At 54.1% G+C, this 23,887-nt stretch overlaps 2 protein-coding genes and 1 long non-coding RNA gene across 6 annotated transcripts in view; 2 read left to right on the top strand and 1 right to left on the bottom strand.

Moving 5' to 3' along the window:
• Positions 1-10,434, top strand: part of IP6K2 (inositol hexakisphosphate kinase 2) — a 30,457-nt gene extending 20,023 nt beyond the window's left edge. For all 3 annotated transcript variants that reach the window (XM_019416751.2, XM_019416752.2, XM_019416753.2), the window contains 5 exons: positions 1,900-2,231; positions 4,170-4,392; positions 5,279-5,454; positions 9,030-9,205; positions 9,660-10,434. In XM_019416751.2, coding sequence (XP_019272296.1) covers positions 2,030-2,231; positions 4,170-4,392; positions 5,279-5,454; positions 9,030-9,205; positions 9,660-10,160 — 1,278 coding nt within the window. In that variant the 5' untranslated portion in view covers positions 1,900-2,029 and the 3' untranslated portion in view covers positions 10,161-10,434. The remainder of the gene's footprint in view (positions 1-1,899; positions 2,232-4,169; positions 4,393-5,278; positions 5,455-9,029; positions 9,206-9,659) is intronic.
• On the bottom strand, positions 8,678-11,564 carry LOC128775470 (uncharacterized). The gene is made up of 2 exons (XR_008420149.1): positions 11,428-11,564; positions 8,678-9,329 (listed from the first exon to the last, which is right to left on the bottom strand). It is a non-coding gene; the product is annotated as an uncharacterized LOC128775470 (long non-coding RNA).
• NCKIPSD (NCK interacting protein with SH3 domain) lies at positions 10,942-22,502 on the top strand. 2 transcript variants are annotated; one of them, XM_019416749.2, is made up of 14 exons: positions 10,942-11,118; positions 11,720-11,854; positions 14,978-15,087; positions 15,336-15,540; positions 15,728-15,818; positions 16,024-16,514; positions 17,799-17,969; positions 18,120-18,206; positions 18,295-18,433; positions 18,514-18,594; positions 18,745-18,873; positions 18,955-19,047; positions 19,181-19,353; positions 21,603-22,502. In XM_019416749.2, exons 3-14 carry the CDS (start codon positions 15,041-15,043, stop codon positions 21,804-21,806), a joined length of 1,911 nt encoding a protein of 636 aa, XP_019272294.1. In that variant the 5' UTR covers positions 10,942-11,118; positions 11,720-11,854; positions 14,978-15,040; the 3' UTR covers positions 21,807-22,502. The 2 variants fall into 2 exon arrangements, with proteins under 2 accessions (XP_019272294.1, XP_019272293.1); XM_019416748.2 differs by lacking the exons at positions 10,942-11,118; positions 11,720-11,854 and adding an exon at positions 12,207-12,478.
• The last annotated feature ends 1,385 nt before the right edge of the window (positions 22,503-23,887 follow it).

Here is a 23,887-nt window from a genome sequence, read left to right as displayed (position 1 = left end):
ACATCCAACTCTTGACTTCGGCTCAGGTCGTGATCAGATCATGAGGTTGAGTTGTACATGGGGCTCTGCGTTAACAGTGTGGAGCTTGCTTGGGATTCTCTCTCTTCTCTCTCTGCTCATCCCCCGCTTTTGTGTGCACGTGCGCTCTCTCTCTCTCAAAATAGTAAATAAACTTAAAAAATAAAAAATATAAGTACATGGTGAAGGCACTCTCACAACAGGCTAAGTGTCCCATGGATGTAGGAGTACTGTATGAAGGTACTAATGCCAGAGACCCTGGGCACTAGAGGTGGCCCTATGATGGCATCCAAAAGATTGAGGTTCATTTGGGAGCTTATTGTCCCTGGCCCTGGATGAGTTCCCTCACCTCCCCAAAGCAGTGTCATTGTTTGCAACAGAGAGAATAGTGTCTTCCTCACAGAAGGTATCTCAAGGACCAAATGAGGTAAGTTCCTGTGATGAGCCAACATCTAATAGGTGCTTTACTCACCTTAGAGGACAGTGGACCCATCTTTAGCAGACCTATTCTTACCCAGCATGTCAGCTGGGGTAATGGGAACTGGAAGAGTTGCCATTAAAAACCCTGTATGGGGGCGCCTGGGTGGCTCAGTCGGTTGAGTGACCGACTTCGGCTCAGGTCATGGTCTCACAGTTTTTGAGTTCAAGCCCCGCATCAGGCCTGGAGCCTGCTTCCGATTCTGGGTCTCCCTCTCCCTTTGCCCCTCCTCCTCTCATGCTCTGTCTCTCTCTGTCTCAGAAATAAATAAACATAAAAGAAAAAAAAAGTAAAAAAAAAAACAAAACCCTGTATGGTTGATGAAATGGCCTACATGCTGTAAGTAGTGCTAGTAGCAACCATGTAGTCTGTAAATTACAGACAGGAAACAGAACTAGCTTGACATGCCTTGAAGTGGTTAACAATTGTGTAGAGGTTGCTTTGCTAAGATCTGGGTGTTTAGTGATGCAAAGTCAGGTCTAAGGCCCTAAACCTCAGAGTGGATGAGAGCCCTGATTACGTAGGAGCACAGCTTTGGTTTAAAGGTGTGCCCCAGCTTTTGGAGATCAGGATAGAACTGATAAAAATAGTCAGTGACCTAGAACACCGTGTATCTTTTTAAATGGAGTTAGCCAGCCTTGATCAGTTGTTTTTAGATACAGACGTTAATCATTAAAGCTAGGCCCAAGCTCCACTGCTAATAAGGTTATTGGGGCTTGTCTTTGGCCTTGGGGTGGGGGTGGGGGGTGGACACCCTGGGGGAGTAGATCTTACTAGATGGTGACTAAGCAGGTTTTCCTTTTAACTGCATTTTATAAAAATACAATTAACGACTAAGAGTGAACCCTAATGTAAACTATGATGATGTGTCAATGTGGGTTCATCATCATTTGTAACAAACGTACCACTATGGTGGGAGATATTGGTAATGGGGAAGGCAACACATGTGTGGGAGCAGGCGGTTATGTGTGCAGTCAGTGTATCTTCCTCTCATTTTTGCTGTGGGCCTAAAACTACTCTAAAAAATAAAGTTAAAAATATATATGCATGAAGTTAATCTTATTAGAAAATGGTAACATTTAATCTGAATTCTTAGGCTTGAAATGGGACTTTACCTTATGTGGCTTTGCGTTTTTCCCGCCCATCTAACGCCGTTGTCGTGGTGGGAGGGCACTGGCTGTGTGGGTACACCTGGAGCCAGTCGCTGCCTGTCGGCATCTGGCCCCGCCCCGCGGGAGCTCTGGCTGTTTGTTTCTGCGGGAGAAGGCGGAGCCGGGGTGGGCGGTGTGGGTGGGGCCCGGCGAGAGCACAGGCTGTTTGTCTTTCCTCTGGAGGAAGGCTAGTGGCTCTAAGGCGGTTCCCAGGCCGCTTCCAATGCCAGTGTCTCTCTTTGCTTCCGGCAGAGCGTCCTGGCCCGCGCAACTGAGGAGCCAAAGCCAGGCAGACGGACGCACGGACAGACGACGGACGGAGGACTCACTGGCCGCTGGACCCCGCCGCCTCCCCCTTCTTCCTGCCGCCTGCGTCTGGAGGATGAGCCCAGCCTTCAGGGCCATGGACGTGGAGCCCCGCACCAAGGGCGTCCTGCTGGAGCCCTTTGTCCACCAGGTCGGGGGGCACTCATGCGTGCTCCGCTTCAATGAGACGACCCTATGCAAGCCCCTGGTTCCGAGGGAGCACCAGTTCTACGAGACACTCCCAGCCGAGATGCGCAAATTCACTCCCCAGTACAAAGGTGAGCCCCCGCTGCCATAGGGGTCTCCGCTGGCGAGGAGATGCAAGGCGGCACTTCGCAGCCGGGGAAGGCGCGGGCAGCTATCCCTGGAGCCCTCCCCTCCTTCCTCCCCACTCTGTGTTTTCCCTTCTCCTCTTGGCCCTCAGCCCAGCACCTCACACCCTCAGTTTGCAAGCCCTGGTAAGATTGCTTAATTCTGTTTTGTTTTGTGGATTTGTTTTGAGTTTATTTTTGGTGGAAGTGTAGTTGTGTTTTATGTTCAGGTATCTCTTGATCACAGTACCCCATAGGAGTCCCCCCACCCCCGCCCATGGGAGACAGCGGGGGAAGACTTTGGGAGGATTTTTCCCAGAATCCTTGCCGCCTGCTTTTTGTCCTCCAGGAAACCAGAAGCCCTGGTGATTAGGTAGGCTGGGAGCAGGGTTGAGTCAGATGGAATGCAGGAGTGGGAGGCCTGTGCTGATTAGCTGAAACCCTTTGCTATTACGGAATGTCCCTTAAATTGCAATGTTATGGCAACTCTTTGATTCACATATGGTGACTCTCTCTTTCTTTTTATAATGCATTTTTGGGGGGACAGCATTAGCCATCATCATGGTGTGGACTTTCCTGGGAATGGGGGATATTTTGTAAATCAAAGAACCCATTAAGGAAATTAAATTTACATTGCCTGGTTGTACAAAAGACTCTTGAACAACTTAGGTTCTTTTGGGACTGTTGAAACATGCTCTTTGAAGACAGAATGTACTGGGCGCCTCTCTCTGTACTCTGTGAATATGCATGTGTGTTGTGGTTGGGGGTGGGGGAGTTGAAGGCCCTCACTTGGCCCTTCTCTGTTGTTTTTTCCAGGACAAAGCCAAAGGCCCCTTGTTAGCTGGCCACCCTTGTCCCCCTTTTCCCCCTGGTTGTTTCCCCGTGGCCACAGGGAAGTGTGGTCCCCTGAATTCCCTACCCAGGCTCCTCTGCTTCTCTGCGCCCAAAGACAGGGACCACCTCAGAAGTGTCATCTCTCTCTGAGCACGCATTCCCCTGCAGCAAGCGAGCAAGCGGGCGGGCAGCAAGGACTGAGCAAATTGAGTGATCCCAGGCCAGAGAGGCCTGGGAGGAAAGGTGTTCAGCCAGTCGGTTGTAAGGCGCTCGTCGGCACCTGCTGAAACGCTCCCACCTGACAGCCCCTTCCTCAAAGACTGTCTAATTACACATGGCAGGTTCTAGAGACTCAAGGGGGAGAGCTGCTTTCAAGGCCACCATGCGTCTGTGCTCCCGGCCCAACCTTATTTGCCTTGTGTTCATTTTGTTCTTTTGTGACTGCAAAGACCAATAAAGTAATATGTTTGAGGACAAAAGGCTTGGGGTGCCCACCCGTGTGGGGGTGCTGCAAGAAGCCTCTGCTAGGGTGTCTGTTGTGCTGTGTGGTTTGTTTTGTTTGCTCCTTTATTATTTTGTTTTGCTTGCCCAGTCTTCCCTTACCCTTGGACCCTTCTTACCCTTCAGGGCAAACCTTTGTTCCCAGTGTTCAGGCTCCGCTTTAAAGCAAGTCTCAGGCCGCCGGAGTTTCTGTTTAGGGCATCAAAAATTCCCATAAGATATAAAGAGCAAATGTTTTTACATCTCTTTTAGGATTAGAAGAATTACATAAAATTTAATAAACATTTTCAATAATGGAAAAATGTGTCTTGTAATTCTTTGGCTCTTGCCTTGTTGAGTGCATCAGAGAGGAAGACTCTCGGCCATGTTTGCTCCCTAATCGCTTGTCTTGTATGGTGTCATCTTTTCTAGCTGTTTTGATATTTGTTAGGTTTGCAGATGAGTTTGGGGCCTCTGGCAACATAGAGACTAAGGAACAGGGTAAGAAAAAACCAAATGTTACAATCATGTTATTTATAACACATCATCTTTGGAATTAAAAATTCTTTCTGCTCCTCACCCCCCTTCCAGGTGTGGTATCAGTTCGCTTTGAAGAAGATGAAGACAGGAACTTGTGTTTAATAGCATATCCATTAAAAGGGGACCACGGAATTGTGGACAGTGTAGACAATTCAGACTGTGAACCAAAAAGTAAGCTTCTGAGGTGGACAAACAAAAAACATCACGTCCTAGAGACAGAAAAGAGCCCCAAGGACTGGGTGAGACAGCACCGGAAAGAGGAGAAGATGAAAAGGTGGGTATAAACTGAGAGGGGAACCCTGGACTCTATGGGAGGGGAGGTGTCATGGGATCTTAGTTATAGTCCAGTCGTCTGGAGCTAGAGACTCAGACGATGGTGCCTTGTCACTCAGTGGCCAGTTCCCACATGGCAGCTTCTTTGTAATGATTCTGGGTTAGGTCATGCCATTTTGGGTAAACAGCTACAGTGGCAGCTGTAAAAGAGTTTTAGTCACTCACTGCTCCTGCAGCTGCCCTGTGCCAGGCCCTGTGCTACATCCTGGGGATGTCGCAGTGGCCAAGATAGGAACTGTCCCATCACCTCAAGTTGCTCATTGATGGTGGGAGACAAAATGGTCAGTTGGGCATCCCCGGAATGTAGGATCCACTGACACAGAGCCTTCCAAGAGCCGGTTCTTGGCAGAACTGGTAAAAATATAAATAATATATAAAAATTGAGAAGTGTTTATAACGTGGCTAAGTAGGTTGGCTTATTCCCATGGGATTTCAGTTCAGCTTTTCCCAGTCTCCAGCATTTGGAATCCGGGAACTTGGATGTAGCAGAAGCCAGGGGACAGTACTGCCTAGAAAAAAAGGGCAGTGAAGGCTGCTTGGGGGTGGGGGGGTGTGCAGTGGTGGAGGCAGAGGCTGTTCTTGCATCTTAGGTTCTCTTGCAATAGAAAAAACAGTGATCTGGCCCTTTAATTTTTTCAAAGTCAACTTTCTTGAGGTATAATCCACTTAGAATAAAATGTATCCATTTGAAGTGTTCAATGTGTACGCTAAAACCACCACCACATCAAGATCTCAAACTTCCCATCACTCCAAAAGTTTCTTCATGCCTCTTTGGCCCTGAATTCTGATAAGATGTTGTGATTTATTGGCTCCTTGTCTCTTTACAGCCATAAGTTAGAAGAAGAATTTGAGTGGCTAAAGAAATCTGAAGTCTTGTACTACAGCGTAGAGAAAAAGGGGAATGTCAGTTCCCAGCTTAAACACTATAACCCCTGGAGCATGAAGTGTCACCAGCAACAGTTACAGAGAATGAAGGAGAATGCAAAACATCGGAACCAATACAGTATCCTTTGCTCACAGGGTATCTTTGCCTTGGGGATAGGGGAGGGTAGGTGAGATCCTAGGAGCTCAGAGAGGTTGGGTTTATTTTCTAGTCATGGTTGTGCCAGGGCACGCTTTGTGGTAACCATAGGCAAATACCACTCCCTCAGGAACAAGGGCTGGTCTGGGAATACAGGTGGTGGGGAGGCGGTTGAGGGCCACCTCATGGAGGGACCAACCTGCATCAGGGAGGCTTTAGCCTAGAGTGCAAGGGGCTGGTTTGTGTTTTCAGACTCCTACAGAGAAGACCCCAGATAGTGCTTCCTGCCAAGAATGGGGGTGGCAGGTGGGTGCTTACCTTTCAATCCTGGTTCACCAGACTGGCACATGAATAAAGCATGGGGCTTTCTCCCCCCCCCCCCCCCGCTTTTTTTTTTTTTTTTTACTCAGTGATTTCTTTTTAATTTATTTAGTTTTTAAAGTTTATTTATTTTGAGAGTGAGTGTATGCGCATGCATGAGCAGGGAAGGGGCAAAGAGAGTTCCCAAGCAGGCTCTGTGCTGTTAGCACAGGACTCTATTCCAGGAACCGTGAGATCATGACCTGAGCTGAAACACAGGTGCCCCTTCTTTCTTTTTTTAATCTTGAGGGGGTAGTTCCTCAGAATTGAGTATGTTTTATTTTATTTTTTAACTTTTTACTAGGGAAAATTTTACACATATTAAACATAGAATAATACTTTGAACTTATAAGTACCAGTCACCCAGTTTTGGTGATTAACCTACTTATGTCAGTCTTGGGCCGTGACTGTCTCTTATACCCAGCATCCCCCAACCGAGCTGTTTCTTTCTCCCTTTCCCTTTTTCCCTTTCCCCCTTTCCCCCTTTCCCCCTTTCTCCCTTTCTCCCTTTCTCCCTTTCTCCCTTTCTCCCTTTCCCTTTTCCTTTCTCCCTTTCCCTTTCTTCCTCTCCTCTCCTGTCCTCTCCCCTCCCCTCTTTCTTCCAGAGGGAGGGAAGGGAGGGAGAGAAAATCCTAAGCAGGCCCCCATGCTGTAAGCATGGAGCCCATTGTGGGTTTTGAACCCATGAACCATGAGATCATGACCTGAGCTGAAACTAAGAGTCAAATACTCAACTGACTAGCCACCCAGGTGCCCCCAACCGAGCTCTTTCTGAAGTGTCTCCTGTGTCATTGCATCCATACACATCTCATCATCCATCTTTAAGAGATAGGAGTTTTCTTTTAATTAAGTTAGAAAACGAGAACGAGTGGGGAAGGGGCAGAGAGAGGGAGACAGAGGATCCCAAGCAGGCTCTACACTGTCAGCTCAGAGTCCGATGCGAGCTCAAACTCAAGAACTATGAGATGATGACCTGAGCCGAGATCAGGAGTTGGACGCTTAACTGACTGAGCCACCCAGGCGCCCCAAGACAAGGGTATTTTTAAGATGTGAGCTCCTTAAAACTGGACAGTAGTGCCTTATTGTCAAGTATCTAGTTTGTGTCCACATTTTCCTAATTGTCTCATAAATATGTTTTTACTGACGGTTGGTTTGAATGGAGAGCCAAGTGAAGTCCACACATTTTTGGTTGAAATGTTTAAGTCTTTTTAAATACCCTTTTTATTTTTTCATCTTGGAAATTTCTTGTCAAAGAAACTAGGTCTTCTAAACTTTCCCACCATCTGAATTTTACTGATTACATCCCTGTGGTCTTTTACATGTTACTCTTTTCTCTTTGTTTCCATTAGGTTTTGATAATTTGATCTAGAGGCTTGGTCAGATTTAGGTTCAGTTTTGGGGTAGGTGGGAGCTAGGATCCCTTGGAAATGGTAGTGGCCATCAGGAAGTGCAGTATTTGTCTGTCTTGCCTGTGTTGCCATTGCCTTAGATCCATTTTTTCATTAGGCACTTTTCTAATTTTGTCATTCCTTCTTAGCTGGAATCTGTAAAGATAAACTTATTCTCATCAATTATATGCTTATACTGAGGTATAGTTTATATAGGAAAGGTACATTATTTACTGACTATTTGGAATAATGGGTGGGTTTTTTAACATCCATTCAAAATGCCAGTGGGTTTTTCGGCCTTATTATGAACCTATGAATTTAGACATATTTGATGTGGTTTTAGTCCGTTGCAGTTTTATCTTTACTGATGCACAGATTCTTCCATGTTTTGTTTTGCCTTTTAAAATAGGCTCTTGAGAAGCACCTGGGTGGCTCAGTTGGTTAAGCGTCCAACTTCGGCTCAGGTCATGATCTCATGGCTGGAGAGTTCAACCCCCGCGTCAGGCTCTGTGCTGACAGCTCAGAGCCTGGAGCCTGCTTTGGATTCTGTGTCTCCCTCTCTCTCTGCCCCTCCCCTACTCATGCTCTGTCTCTCTCTGTCTCTCAAAAATAAATAAACATTTAAAAAAAATTTTTTTTTAGTACTTTAAAATAGGCTCTCGAGTCCTTCTGACACAATCATAGTAGTCTGTGACGACTCTCTTACTTTCTGGTATGAAAAGATGGCCCAGGGTCATGTATATTTCCTACTCTAGATGTAAGTTCAGTCATTCCTCTGAGGCAGGAGTTACAAACCTGCTCAGTAGAGGGCCAGGTAGTAAATGTTTCTGGCTTCACAGGCTGTACCCTCTGCCACACCTCTGCCACTGTAGCTTGAAAGTAGTCATAGATAATCATGTAAATGAATGAGCATGACTATACCCCAATGAAACTGTTTATGATCACCAAGATTTGCATATCATTTAATTTTCCATGTGTCATGAAGTATTATGTATATTTTTTGACAACTTAAAATTTTAAGAACGATTTCTAGTTCATAGGCTGTACAAGTAGCCATAGTTCACCAATCCCTGCCCTAGGAAAACTGGTCTGGACACTAAGGGTGCTCACACAACTATCTGGTCATTGTTTCTAGACCTTTTCAGTGCCACACAGCTGGGAAATACCCTTTTATTTTATTTAAAAAAAGGTTTTTTTAATGTTTATTCACCCTTGAGAGAGAGAGAGACAGAACGCAAGTGGGTTGGCAGAGAGAGAGGGAGACACAGAATCCGAAGCAGGCTCCAGGCTCTGAGCTGTCAGCACAGAGCCTGATGCAGGGCTCGAACTCACAAGCTGTGCAATCGTGACCTGAACCCAAGTCAGATGCTCAACTGACTGAGCCACCCAGGCGCCCCCGCATTTATTTTAAAGAGAAAATTTTTCATGAGTTTATGCAGATATTTCCAGTTCACATAGAAGGTTACGGGATTTATTTATTTGATGTTCTGTTTGAAACTTAGGACAGTGTGAAACCCTGTTCCCATACCTTGTTGAGTTGTGGCAGTGCCATATGTGTGTCGCCCAGGCCTATGTTGAGTGCGGATGCAGGCGGTCCTCATGCCTGTTCCCTGACAAGAATTCAGTTCTTCGATTTTAGCCCTCTAGTCAGCCTTGGGCTCCCTACATGGGGGATAGCAGGACTGATGGGGCCTTCTGTGGACCTGGGCTTTTCTGAGGCACTGTGTGCAGGCATTGTGCCCTGGAGTGGCAAAGCCCCCATGCAGCAGCACCTTTTCTTTAGAGGGAGGATTGTCCTTAACCACTCAGAATTCATCTTACTGGAAAATCTGACTTCCCGCTATGAGGTGCCTTGTGTCCTGGACCTCAAGATGGGTACCCGCCAGCATGGTGATGATGCTTCAGAGGAGAAGGCAGCCAACCAGATCCGCAAGTGCCAGCAGAGCACATCTGCGGTCATCGGTGTCCGTGTGTGTGGCATGCAGGTGAGGGGAGTGCTGGTGCATACCACAGGCTGGCTAGGGCATCCAGTAGCTTCTACTCTGCACCGTGGGCATAGTCCTGCTGTTTTCTCAAGATTTCAGCATGGCTGAGTGAGTCTGTTGCTTTCTGGTTAGAAAAAAAAAGCATGCATGCCTGGTGAACTGTCTGGGGCTGAGCTGGTTGACTGAGTCCAGAGTCTCTGGACAGGAGTGGGAATGAAGGCAAGATGGTTAGGCCCTCTCCACCAACTGATATGCTAAGCAGGGGTCTGAGGACAGAACCAGGTCAGAGGGCTGCGTCCTGAGTGGTGGTAGATCAGAAAGGGTATTGCCTTGTATGACTGGTGTACTTAACAGGTTAAAGGATCTGATCCAGGGGTGTCCTATTGCTGCTGTTCCCCAGGGTCCAGGCTCTGAGACAGCTGTCAGCACCTAACCTGCTGGTCTCTTCCCACAGGTGTACCAGGCAGGGAGTGGGCAGCTTATGTTCATGAACAAGTACCACGGACGAAAGCTGTCAGTGCAGGGCTTCAAGGAGGCACTTTTCCAATTTTTCCACAATGGTCGGTATTTGCGCCGTGAACTCCTGGGCCCTGTGCTTAAGAAGCTGGCTGAGCTCAAAGCCATTTTGGAGCGACAGGAGTCCTACCGCTTCTACTCAAGCTCCCTATTGGTCATCTATGATGGCAAAGAATGGCCTGAGGTGGCCCTGGACTCAGATGCTGAGGACTTGGAGGACCTGTCTGAGGAGTCAGCTGACGAGTCTGCAGGTGCCTATGCCTTCAAGCCCATCGGCACCAGCTCAGTGGACGTGCGCATGATCGACTTTGCACACACCACCTGCAGGCTGTATGGCGAGGACAGCGTGGTACATGAGGGCCAGGATGCTGGCTATATCTTCGGGCTCCAGAGCCTCATAGACATTGTCACAGAGATAAGCGAGGAAAGTGGGGAGTGAGTTTGCTGGCTGCACCAGCACCTGAGAGACTCTCTGTGTCCCAGGCACAGCTGTGCTGCGTCGGGGAGGAGGCCAGTATGGCCAGGCGTTGGCCCCTGCAGCCTGGAGCTGATGTGCAGAGGCCTCTGTGAGTCCCAGCCTGAGCCAGCCCCAATCGCGTTCGGAGTCTTTTATTTATTTTAACTATTTCTTCAACATTCCACATTTGATGATGCAGATACCTCTTTCTTCCCTGAGTGTAAATGTTCTAATACAAATCTTTTTGTTAATTGTACACAGTGCTGCTGTCGTTCTTAACTAGGGGCAGACAGCCAGACCCCATCCCAGCCCTCAGAATCCTGACACGTGCTGTGTCCTCTACCCTAGCCCAGGAATATTCTCCTTGCCACTGCCCCCACCTCACGGACCCTGAGGTCACCCAAAGAGGACCTCCACACATATAACCTTAGGTTCCTTTTGGGTCTGTGCTGGCCTAGTGTCCCAGCATCCCCTAAGAACTACGTGACCCTTGATACAGGTCTTTTCCTGTCTTCCATGCACCTTAAGCCAAAGTTGGGCAGCAGGTGTGCCAGACCTTGGATCCATCTCCTGGACCACTGGCAGCAGCTAATTGGCTGGTCATTGTGATGTCAGATGTCCTGGAGCCAAACCAAGGCCTCAGGTAGCTGCCAGGCTCTGGTCTTTTGGCGATGGTGGACTCCATGGTAAAAGGTCCCAGCAGGATGAGGGGGTGGGGGTCAGTGAGAAAGGGTGTTCCAGGCAGGGGGGTCCTCTTAACCAAACCTCTTGTCACCACTGCAACCCACAACTATGCCAATCTCCTCTCCTAAGCAGCTGTAGCCAGGGCGGCCCCGAAGAGAGCTACTTCTGTGCTAGGAGGGTTACTGGGAGGTGTGGCAGGAGGTCTTGAACTGCAGAACCAGACACCAGGGAGAAGGGCAGACCCAGTGCCAAGAAGGTAGGGTCTTGATGTCCAGTTCTATCAGCCCCACACTCCTTTCTGAGGCCCACTGTGCCTCTGTGTACTATGTCCCCCAATGCCAACTGCATGTACTGGCCTCGCTGTGCCCATACCCGCTACACCCTGGGCCCAGGCTTCTGGTGGGAAATGTGGCTGGACAGGAATGGGAGGCCCCCAGGACCCTTAGGGCCTCTCCCCTGGGTCCCTCCCTCCCTCAGGACATCAAGGACCAGTCCAGGCTAATTGGAGGTGTGCAGGGTCAAACCAGCTCTTAAGGCTACCTAGCACCCCCCTCCCCACCCTTACCAGCTCTTCTATCTGCTCAGAAGGGCGCATCAGACATAAGATGGTTTGGAGTTGTAAGTCCTATAAAGACAATAGAGCAATATGACAGCGACTGGGAGAGTAATGACCTTATGCTGTGAGGGAGGGAATTAGGTCCCAGGCAGAGGAAACCCTATGGAAAGACCCACATTAGAGGGGTAGAGAGAAGCTATTGAAAGGAGTGGGGGGGGGGGGGGGGGCGGGGGGGGGCATCCAGGACGTGAGAAATTGGGGCTGGGGAATGGCCGACCTGGTTTCGGTGTGGCTGGAGTAGGGACTCCTCAGAGAGGGGTCATGAGGCCTGGGACACCAAGGAGACGGACCCCCCCACAGGCACCTCCAAGTGTCGAATCAGCGAGATCCAACAATGGGACTACGCTCGCGGAGTCGCCGTCCCTACTGTTAGTAGGTCAGGACCCACTCCCCCGGGATGGCAGGGACGCATGCGACTAGAGCGTAGGACACAGGCTCTGCCAAAGGAGGAAGGACGGCCGCACACCCGGTTTGAGTGGAGGGCCAGGACGGAGACTCTGGGGTGGGGCGCCCGGGAGGGTGCGGAGCCAGTGGTCGGGGGTAGGGGTGTGTGGTCTCGGAATCGGAGGTACCGGGACCGGACTGGAGGCCGACTGGAGACGGACTCGAGCAGCACCGCGTCGCGCCGCTTGGAGCCGCCAGGGGGCGCCGCGATCCGCGCGGGGGCTGCCCCCCTCCGGAGGCGGGGCTGCGGCTGGCGGGCGGGCGGGCGCGCGCACGCGTCGTGTGTCACGGGGCGGGGCGGGGCGATCGCGGTTCTCCGGGCCTGCCGTCCTGGTTCCGCAGCCCCCGCCACCTCCACTGCCCCGGCGCGGCCCGGCCCGGCCCCATGTATCGCGCGCTCTACGCGTTCCGCTCGGCGGAGCCCAACGCGCTGGCGTTCGCCGCGGGCGAGACCTTCCTGGTGCTGGAGCGCAGCAGCGCGCACTGGTGGCTGGCGGCGCGGGCGCGCAGTGGCGAGACGGGCTACGTGCCGCCCGCCTACCTGCGCCGCCTGCAGGTGAGTGTACCCCTCCCCAGCCCGGCCTCACCGGTCCTTAGACTGGGCCCCATCGCAGGCTCTCGGGACCGACCCCGGAGCCCCAGGCCCGCCAAAACTTCCCGCAGATAGGGAGTTTGAGCACCTGACCCTGAGACCCCAGACCCACGAGAACTGGGACCCCAGGAGCCCGCACTCCCAGAAAAGGCCAAGCCCTTGACAGCCAACTCTGAGGACTCCGGACCTGCAAGCCTAACTCTGGGACTGAGACTCCTTGGATCCCAGACTCATTGAGACTCATTATCTGAACCCCCATCTAAGTAGAATTCAAGACTCAGTTCTGAGAATCCAGTACCACTGAATTCTGACCAGTTCCTCAGATCCCTGAGATCCCAGATTCGTAATTGGCCCTTTCACTGGATCCCCTGGATCCTACCCTCAGACCCCCAACTGGAGCCACTGCCTCCACCACTAAGACCCCAGGCCACCTGGACACCACCTGTTTCCCCACTGCCCTCCATCCTCACTTCCCCACTGAGGCCCTGGAGCCTAGATGATACTCGTATCTCCTAGATGACCCACTAAGGGTGGGACCTGAGTGTCTTTCACCCTCCTGTACTCAGCCACCCCTAAGCTCTTCTTCAGACTGACCCCAACCCTCTTGGAACCAAAGATCTCAGCCCTTGCTGACACTCACTAGCACTACTCTCCCCACCCCCACCCCTCCATTACAAGCCACGTTCAGGCCCTGACTTAACAGACTAATTTTCTCTGAAAGTGAAAAGCTCCATCCCTCTGTGTCCCCAGCCTGGGGTGGGGGCTGCTCCCATTGTAAGGAAGTGAGATCTCTTCATGGCTTCCCCTGGTCTGACTATGACCCTATTTCCTTCCAGTGGAGGCTGCGTCTCCAGTTCCTGTTTCCCCAAGAATAGTCCTGCTGTGGGGGCTGGGGTGCAGTGTCTCTAGCTGGTCTATTCTGACCTCAGGGGAAAGGAGGGCCTGGAGCCTCCAGGCCTGGCCTGTGCCAGACACCCCCGCCCCATCCTAGTCCTTATCCTTTTGGAAACATCCTGTCCCAGCCTGGTTCAGGACAGAAATAACAGGATAAATTTGGAGATGTCATCTGGTCTTGCCAGAGGGGATGGGCCCTGGACCCTCAGCTTGTTTCCATCTAGGAGTGCCTGGGGTATGAGTGGGGCCCTGGACACAGAGGCTGCCAGCTCTATCGTGAATGTGTCAGACCCAGCCTCTCTGGGGCTGGGGGCTTGTTGGAGGCCTCTTTCCGAAGAGCCTGTGAGGCTCCTCTCCAGGGCCAGTGGGGCTTGGTGTTTGGGGACGGCAGAGAGGCCACGGTTTCTCTCATAGTTTCTTTCTGCATACCTCCCTCTGCCTCAGTCTCCCTAACGCTGTCTGTCATTATGACTCTCCCTTTCTCTGTCTCCAGCTTTCAATTTCTTTCTGCGTTGTCTCCCTCTGCCTGTCTCGCTCTCCCTCCCTCCCTCTCTCTCTTTCTATCTCTTCCTTATTTTCTATGTGTATGTATTTCTTTTTCTGTTCCCCTTTCTGTCTGCTGTCTCTCTGCATTCTGGCACACCCCATGGTACCTGGAGGGCTTTGCTGACCTCTGCATCCGTCTGTCTGTCCCCCTCAGGGAAGCTCCTTAGACCCTCTCTGGAGTGACGTCACCTCAGTTCTGAGACTTCCATGCAGCCTGATGGACCATCGTGGACAGGGAAGGGGTGAAAGTGGCTGGTCCCACAGCTGCCACCCCTTACTCTTCACACCATGCCAGGCAGGCTGGGTAGATTGGACCCCTGAGTTGCTTGGTCTGCAGCACGGAATCTGGGACAGGGGCCAGGCCCCTCTCCCATGTCCGTCCTTTGCCACAAACAGAACTGCCGCTTCCCAGGGCAGGTCTGGAAGATTCTTTGGAACAGCTGAGGGGGATGAGGGCTAGAAGCAGGGGTGGAGAGAGGAGATCCCTTTGGCCCATCCCCAGCTGGTCCCTCAGGCCCATCCCAGGGCCTGCAGAAGGCTCTATGAGGACAGGGCTATTCTGGAGTGTGACCTTGGTTTTGCGAAGGATCAACAAGATCCAGAGTGATTTGTTAAGGGTTCCAGACACTAGAGGCTCCCTGCTTGGCATTTCAGCCTGGGCTCTGAGCCAAACCTGGGGAGAGACTAGGTGTGTACTGCTGGCCTCAAGCTGGGGGGCCCTGGGCTGTTTTTGCCCTGGACCCGTGATTTTCAGAGCCAGCTGAGAGCCTCACTGTGGGGCCTGAGTGGGGCCCCAGGATGTAAAGCAGCGGCATGAGGCCACCCCATACCCCAGCTCCCTGAGTAACACCGTTTGAGAACCTTATTTGATATTCTGGTTCAACTTCTGTGTTCATGTCTACCATTCCAGCCTTTAGCTATAATGGTCCTCTGTCTGCCCCGGTTGCATCCCGGGCTGGGTCTGGGCTCAGTACCCTCACTTGGCCCCCAGGTCTAACTGCCCATCCTTGCCCTCCCCCCCAGGGCCTGGAGCAAGATGTCCTCCAAGCCATTGACCGGGCCATTGAGGCTGTGCACAATGCAGCCATGAGGGATGGTGGCAAGTACAGCCTGGAGCAGCGTGGAGTCCTTCAGTGAGTGTGGGTGAGGGGAAGAGGGCACCGCCTCCACCCCATTATCCTAATGAGCACAGTTGGGTGGGGTTCCTTCAGTGGATACTGGGGTTGTGTGTAAGGCAGAGCTGGGGTAATGCAGAGTAGGGTGGGGCATGAGGGAGGGGGCAGGAGCCCGAGCTTTGGGGGGCCCAGGACCCATGGGGAGCATGTAAGGACTTTGGGAGTTTAAGGTAACTCGCCCAGTAAGCTCCCTGTCCCTCCATCAGGAAGCTGATCCACCACCGGAAAGAGACTCTGTCCCGCAGAGGCCCCTCAGCCTCCAGCCCTGCAGCTATGACCCCATCCACCAGTGACCACCATCTGGACGCTGCTGCTGCCAGGCAGCCCAATGGGACGTGTCGAGCTGGGTTTGAGCGGCAGCACAGCCTCCCTAGTTCCGAGTATCTCGGGGCGGACGGAGGCCTCTACCAGGTATGTGGGGAGGACATCCTGGCGGAGGGAGGTGGGTGGAGCTTAGGCTTGGTCCAGAGGTTCCAAGGGTCCAGTTGGGTCAGTGATGCAGAGCCGTAGCCCGCCCGTGCCAAGAGCTCAGGGCCTAAGCCAGGCCGGTACCCCAGATGGCAGCGTGTCCTCCCAGATCCCGCTTCTGTCCTCTCAGATCCCACCACAGCCTCGCCGAGCAGCACCCGCCACGCCACCTCCACCTGTGAAGCGCCGAGACCGGGAGGCCCTGATGGCCTCAGGCAGTGGTGAGAGGCGGGATTGGGGCAATTGGGGAAGCACCCTGTGGTGGAATGATTGCTTTGCCTGTGTCAGGAAGTTGGGGGCTCTGGGCTTGGAGGGGTGGGTCTAGCAGAGAAACCAGGCCCTGTGTCGGGAGGGCGGGGCTCAGGGCCTGGAGGGGTAGGGGACCCAGGGGGCTGTCCCAGCACAGCATCCGCTCTCTGCCCACAGGCGGCCGCAACACCACGCCCTCCGGGGGCAGTTCTGTGTCCAGCGGCTCCTCAGTCAGCAGCACCTCCCTTGACACGCTCTGTACCGGCTCTAGCTCGTCTGAGCTGGGCCCCAGCTGCTCACCCACGCCCCCACCTGTGCCCCGCCGAGGCACTCACACCACTGTGTCCCAAGCTCAGCCCCCTCCCTCCAAGGTGCCAGCCCCTGAACCCCCTACAGAGGAGGTGGCAGTTGATACAACCTCAGCCCCTGATGAGCTGGAGGCCCTGGGTGCGCTGAACCTGGGGACCACAGAGGAGAAGGTGGTGGCCGAGACTGCTGTGCCCAAGACCATCGGGGCAGAGCTGATGGAGCTCGTGCGGAGAAACACCGGCCTGAGCCACGAGCTATGCCGTGTGGCCATTGGCGTCGTGGTGGGTCACATCCAGGCCTCTGTGCCGGCCAGCTCGCCTATCATGGAGCAGGTCCTCCTCTCGCTGGTAGAGGGCAAGGTGAGGGTGGGCGGCAGGGCCAGGGGCCTCCCCATCCTCGGGCCGCCCTGCCTCCCCTGCCCCATTCCCACTCTCATGCTTGTGTCCAGCCTTGACTCGACAGGTGTTTATTGAGCTCTAGCCTGGCCTTCATTGTGCTGGGTGCTGGGGACATTTGAGCTGATCCTTGGAGGAGAAAGGGAGGAAGAGCATTCCAGGCAGAGGCTCAGCCTGGACCAAGGCCATGAGGCAGGACCGAGCTTGGCTCGCAGGAGGAGGTGGAACAAGGCCAGCATGGCTGTAACACAGGGAGTGAGGGAATAGGTGGTGTGGGAGAGGTGAGACCCGGGGCAGGTGATAGATGAGACCAGATGCAGGTGGGCAAGAGTCATCTCTGGCTGCAGGGCAGGAGTGGACATAGAGCATGAGAGAAGGTAGTACCTCGCTGGCCTTGGCAGTGGAAAGGAGTGGGTGCTTTGAGAGCTGTGACAGAGGCCTCAGTACTGACTCAGGTGTGAGTCAGGTGCGTGGGCATTGTAGGGTGGGTGGGATCTTTTGCCAGGGTTGGGGCACTGGTCAGGAAGCAGGATTGGAGGGCGACGAGCCATCTCCATATGGGGACTAGATGGGCCCAAGGTCCCTCCTTAGGGCCCCATGACCTAGCAGCTCTGGTGTGGGGTGGAGGGAGCAGCAGGTCAGTGGACTTGTCTGTGTTGAGTACGGTGGGTGCTGCCAGGCTGGAAGCATTTGGGGGAGACGGGGGAGGTGGGGAGATGACAAGGCCTGGTGCCACTTCATGTGGATTCGGAGGGTAGCATCTCAGTCACACTCAGGCAGTGATACAGTCGGTGGCCTTCCTCGAGGAAGATGTTTCTACAGGGCTGGGATGAGCGGCAGGTTGTTGGAAGGCACCCACAGATGTGTCTCAGGCAGAATCTGGGCCCAGCAGGTTATCAAGACTGGGGGCAGTGGACTTGCTTGCAGAGGGGGTGTAGAACTGGGCTGGTGCCCTTGGGAGCTTTGGTGTTGAGGTGTGGGCCACAGGAGCAGGGTCCTTAGTGGGAGCTCGAGGTGGGGCAGAGGGGAGGAAGGAAGAGAACCAGGGGCTGGTCTCCTCACAGGTTCTGGGAGGACACTGACTAGGAGCAGCCCTGAGAGATGAGGCTGGGAACCCTTTCCTGTTGTCGGCCTGGAACTCACGCCTGTGACATTCTCAGGGTCTGGGTTGACTTCTAAACCTTGGGGGCTTCCTGGAGAAGGTGAGGGACAAGGAATGTGCTGAGCCATTCCTCTCTCCCCCCCCAGGACCTGAGCACTGCCCTGCCCTCAGGGCAAGTCTGCCATGACCAGCAGCGGCTGGAGGTGATCTTTGCAGACCTGGCTCGGCGCAAGGACGATGCCCAGCAGCGCAGCTGGGCCCTGTACGAGGATGAAGGGGTCATCCGCTGCTACCTGGAGGAGCTGCTGCATATTCTGGTGCGGGGTGGGGGCCCACGGGTGTCTCCCCCCGACCCTGCACTGTCCCCTCCAGTGCTCAGGAGCCTCCCCTGCGTGTACTCAGCTCGCTTATGTGTGGCCACATGGCTCACAACTGACTGATTGTGTCATGCTTCCTCCTCTCCACAGACGGATGCAGACCCCGAAGTTTGCAAGAAAATGTGCAAGAGAAATGAGTTCGAGTCTGTCCTGGCCTTGGTGGCCTACTACCAAATGGTGTGTGCAAGACAGAGGGGCGGGGGCGTGGAGGCACCCGGGTAGAGGTGGGGGTTCCGGGCACTGAGTGCACAGGGTCTCCTGCCAGGAGCACCGGGTCTCCCTGCGGCTGCTGCTCCTCAAGTGCTTTGGCGCCATGTGCAGCCTGGATGCAGCCATCATCTCCACACTCGTGTCGTCTGTGCTGCCTGTGGAGCTGGCACGGGACATGCAGACAGACACGCAGGGTGAGGCGAGGGGGAGCTTCCTGCCGTGTGGGGGGTTCCCACCATCTGTAGGGGCTCTCACCGCCTGCCTTGCCCCCCAGATCACCAGAAACTCTGTTACTCCGCCCTCATCCTGGCCATGGTCTTCTCCATGGGGGAGGCAGTGCCATATGCGCACTATGGTAAGTGAGCAGGTCACCGACCAGCTGACCGCTGGGAGCCCCACTGCACGTACCTGACAGGGATCGGGTGTCCCCAGAGCTGACGGAGACCCAGGGGGCTGGGTGGTGTGCACAGACGGGGAGGGCTGACTCCGTGCACCCCTCTCCCAGAGCACCTGGGCACACCCTTTGCCCAGTTCCTGCTGAGCATCGTCGAGGATGGGCTGCCCCTGGACACCACAGAACAGCTGCCCGATCTCTGCATGAACCTGCTTCTGGCTCTCAACTTGCACCTGCCAGGTGGGAATGGGGCCCAGCGGGAGGTGGCCGACTGGCTGGGTACCTGTGCGCTGATCTACTGACACCCATGTCCTTCCTCAGCCCCTGACCAGAACGTCATCATGACCGCCCTGAGCAAACACTCCAACGTCAAGATCTTCTCCGAGAAGCTTCTCTTGCTCCTGAACAGAGGAGGTGAGGGTGCAGGAATCTGTGTGGTGCTGCTTCGCTGTCCTGGGACTCCATGATCCCCAATAACTCCCTGCAGTGGCTCTGGCCCTCCCACGGTGACAGCCCTGACCCCTCTTCTCTTCCCCCTGCTTCCTAGATGACCCCGTGCGCATCTTCAAACATGAGCCGCAGCCGCCACACTCCATCCTCAAGTTCCTGCAGGACGTGTTCGCCAGCCCCGCCACGGCTGCCATCTTCTACCACACAGACATGATGGCACTCATTGACATCACCGTGCGCCACATCGCGGACCTGTCGCCCGGAGACAAGGTACCTAGAGGTGGCTGCAGTGGGGATGGGAGGTGTGTAGAAACCGAAACAAAATGGACTGGAGACAGGACACTGACGGAGACTGGGGACGGGGCACAGCTGGAGCCAGGCCAGTGTGGAGGCCACTCAGTAAGCCATGGCAGGTGTGCCCAGACCCAGAGGAGCCCCGGTGAGCTGATCTGGGCCAGACTTTCTGGACAGAGCTGGGGTGGGGAGGGCAGCGGGGTCAGACGGGAGGAGGTGGCATTTACACAAGGCCTCAGAGGCTGCAGCAGGAGCTTCTGATCTCAGAAGAGGAGAAGTGACCTGATGGACACCCCGAACGGAGTGTGGACTGTATGAGTCCGGGGGAGGCAGAGGTCTGTGAGGAAGCAGCCGCAGCTGTCAGGGCAGCCCAGCCGTGGCCTCCTGGGAAGAGGTCAGATTTGTGGGTATGGGAAGTGGGTCCCAGGGCTTACCACTGGACTTGTGTTGAGCAATCAAGTGGATGAAGTGTGATTACTGAGGTGGGGAAACACTCTTGGGGGGGTGGAAATGGAGTTGCATTTTGACGTGTCAGGTTTGAGAAGATACCTGTTAGACAGCCAGGTACAGAGCACATTCAGGGGCAGTGGAGCCGAGTTGGGACACTGGAGAGACACACTGGAGAGTTGCCTGTGCACCAGTGTGACGGGAAGCCTGTTTCAGGGCCACCACCTAGAGTGTGAGGAGGAGGGGTCAGAGGGCAGCTCGGGCCTCGGCCCAGGGCACAGTGAGGACAAGTAGGGAGGAGCCCAGGAGGAAACCCTGGAGAGAGCAGGAGCCCAAAGCAAGGTTCGGAGGAGGAGGGAAATGAGCCGTCTCCACAGTTAAGAGCCTGAGTAAGACGGAGGCTGCTAATTGGCCACTGGAATTGCCCCCACAGAGTCCCCAAGTGACTGACAAGCAGCGTCCGTGGAGTGGAGGGAAAAAGAATGGAACGTTTAAGAGAGAATTTGAAGTTGGAGGGGAGTGAGGGGGAAATTGGAAGCCGTAAATGGAGACAACCCCTGTAGTTCTTCTGTGAAGGGAGCAGAAAAGAGGGGGTCCGCCTGAGGGAGATGTGGAGTCATCAGGAAGTGTTCTAGAGGTAGGAGATGCTGGTGCAGGTGTCTGGGCCAGAGGGAATAATCCAGCAAGCATCAAGAAATGGCTGACGGGAGAGTGGGCCACCACAGAAGTCAAGTAGATCAGGCAGTGGCGGAGGGCCCAGGGCTGTGGAGGGACACCCCTCACCCTAAAGGGAGCCAAGGCAGCTTATTCTGGCAGAGACAGGTGAGATGTCGGTGCTGCGAGGGGAAGACAAGGGCTTTCTGAAAGATTGCTTGTTTTCTCCATGAAGCACAAGGCCAGCTGTCCAGGCACTTTGGGGTCTGGAAAGCCTAGAAGAGGTGGGCCGTGGTCCTTAAGGGCGTGTGAACATAGCGGAGAAAAGTGGCAGGAGCCAAGGCAGTGCTGCGTGTCCGTCTGAGGCTTGTGGTAGGGAAGGAAGCTGAGGCCTGCACACGGCTCTGTGGCCGTCTAGGGCTTAGACACTGGGCAGTGATTTGCAGGTGCTGTGGTCTGACCAGGCTGGGGGGTTACAGGGTGGTGCTGCCTAGAGAAGGGATTGAGTCCTCTAACCATAGGGAAAGAGGGAAATAAGGGATGGTGAGGGGGGCAGACAGAGGAAAAGCATTGGGATCGTGTCAGTGGATTGGGGGTCTGTGGGGAAAAGGAGCAGCTGGGGTGTCAGACTAGAGGGCGTGTTAGAGCTGGACTCTGGGCCCGTGTGGAAGGTAGGACGGTGGCCAGGTCCTAGGAGTGGGTTGGGTACGAGGTTGTGCCGACAGAGGGGAGAGAGCAGTGTCACAGAAAAGACAGCTGTGTTACTGGCCTGTGCATTTAGATGGACGGCTGTGCGCTTTAGTCAGAGAAAGAACATGAGAAAGCCTTCAGTTTTGGGAAGATGGAGCTGGCGGTTTTCCCTTGCCGCCTCTCTGAGCCAGGACTCCTGGGGGCTGGCCACGTTCTGGGACGCCTGTGTCTGGAATGGTCCATTCATTCACTTACTCAGCAACTGTTGAAGGCCAGTTCATGTGGCAGGCACATTGTGGGCGCTGGGGATGCAGCCCTGATCTTCGGTGCCGTGAGGCGGTCCGCAGCCCTGGGGTCCACGTGGCAGCCTGTTCCTGTCTGGTGGCAGTGGCAGTGCCTCCCAGGGTCCCTGAGCTCACCTGCTCCTCCCACAGCTTCGCGTAGAGTACCTCTCCCTGATGCACGCCGTCATCCGCACCACACCCTACCTGCAGCACCGCCACCGGCTGCCCGACCTGCAGGCCACACTGCGCCGCATCCTGACTGAAGAGGAAGCCTCGCCCCAGGGCCAGATGGACCGCATGATTGTCCGAGAGATGTGCAAGGAATTCCCGGTGCTGGGCGAGGACCCCAGCTAGCGCCTTCCTCCCCTCCCTTCCCTGCAGCCCCGGTCAGGGTGCAGGGGACGCGGAGGCTTGGCCCTAAGCATGTTTTGCACAGACGGTGTGGGGGAGGTGGTGGTGGAAGGGACCTGAGCAGGGCCCCCACCTGAAGTAGAGCCAGTGCCAGGGGCCAAGTGTGGGATTGGGGACCACGCTCTGGGAGCTATGCTGGGGCAGAGGGCCTGTGTGAGCTAAAGCCCCTCCATCTCCCGGTAGGCTGCCTCTTCAGCATGCCCCCTCCCCCCCCCCCCAGCACAAACACACACTCAGAGTCCTGCTGCTGCTCCGGGCTGGGCTAGAGCCGCCATCCCTGTCCTGCCTTGTCTGGGTCCTGGGCCTCAGCAAGCCATGTCTTTGGGGTGAGGGGAGCCACCTTCCGCCAGCTGTTCTTTGCCTTAGCTTTGCAGTGAGTGCTTCTCCTGTGCTCCCCGCTCCCCGTGGGGGTCGCTTTCCCTTGCTCCCACCCCCAGGGGTCTTGGCCAAGCTCCTGCTTTAAAGCAGAATCTTAGAGACAGGCCAGCTATTCTGGAGCCTCACAGAATAGGGTGATGGCACTCAGAAAGCCAATAACAGAATATTTTCTCTGTAAAAATGTAGACTGAAAAGCCATGTGTATTTTCCCGTGTGCTGCAGCTCACCTTCGGAAATAAATCACAGGCATCCAGAAACAGGCTCCCCTGTATGATCCTGGGTTGTTGTGGGAGAGGATGGGCAGGGACGCTGGGGCCTCAGGACCTTGTCACTTGCTTGCCCTGATCTCTCCAGTGTAAGGAGGGGGTGGTCCCTGATAGGTCTGTCCATCAAAGTTCCTTGAGCCCTGTTCCAGCTTCTCTCCCTGAGTTCCTGCTTCTGGGCCAAGCCGAGTGCCCCGTGGTCCGTTTGTAGGCGACTGCCCTCCCAGACTTCACTTACATCTTTCTTTGCTTTGAATGCTGACTCTCTACCCTGTTGAAAGCCTCTCCTTCATAGCTGCTCTCAAATGAAGCAGGCCCCACCCCAGCCTCAGCCTCCCTCCCTGCCTGTCCAGCTCTGTTCCCTTTCTCATTTGTCAGTGGGTCCAACAAGAGCCCCTCATTTTGCAGCCTCAGCAGAGATTTGGCCATTACTGTAGGGCAAGGAGAGTATCTTAACAGCTGTGGGGTTTAGTTGGCACTACTGTTTGAGGAGAATTAGGGACCGTTTGGCAAAAACTTCATTTTCCTTGTGGGCTCTCAAGTTAACAAAGGTTCTCGCCATAAATGGGGGGAGGAGAGTCAGGAACCCACAGACAGACATCAGTCAGAAGTGGTTTTCATCAGTTCCCTTTGGTTTTTGACCCAGGACGATCCTCATAAGACCCTTCCACGTGTCCAGAGTTCCCGATACTGTGACTTCCAGTCATAACTTTTCCTTTTTCATTGGGGGGCTGAAGGCAGAAGGCAGTTCTGTTATTTTCTCAACAGGACTGTCTAATCCAGCAAGAAGCACAGAGAGGTCAGGGCTAGGAGTGGGGTCCCCTGAAAACAGGTCCTCAGGAAGCTGAGGCAGGAATATTTGACAGGGAACTAAGCACTGATGAGAACTGATGAGGGAACTAAGCACTCATGGCTGATGAGATGTCCTTCCTTAACTGCTGACTCGGGTTAAACGCATAGGCTCCCCTGCTGGACCTGAAGAGAGGCTGACAAAATGCCTCCCAGTAAAGCTGTGTGGCACAGCCTGGTCGCTCTTCATCCCAGAGCCATTCTGCCTTTCCCTTCACATCCAGAGTCAGTGACACTGACTTCCAGCCATGACTTCTTCCTCACTGGAGTGCTGAGAGAACCATGATTCTCCTCCTGAGATAGTGTAATTGAGTGAAAAGCACAGGTCCTGTGACAGCCCCCATGCCTTGCTCTGTTCCCTGTTTTGCGCACACACAGACACTGGAAGGGCAGGGCTGTGCTGTGCCATCTGTCCCCGTGCTGGCACCTATGATGAGCAAAGTAGGGCCCCATGGCATGAGGATCAGAAAGCCCTGCCGGTTTCTGTATGATTGTCCAAGAGGCCCTGGCACGTGTTTGTAAGGGATGCAAGAG

Source organism: Panthera pardus, unplaced genomic scaffold (genome assembly GCF_024362965.1).
Source record: "Panthera pardus isolate Hobbes unplaced genomic scaffold, ASM2436296v1 HiC_scaffold_8, whole genome shotgun sequence".
Taxonomy (NCBI): domain Eukaryota; kingdom Metazoa; phylum Chordata; class Mammalia; order Carnivora; family Felidae; genus Panthera; species Panthera pardus.
The sequence above is the reverse complement of the archived record's forward strand: the minus strand, read 5'-3'. Positions and strand labels throughout refer to the sequence as shown.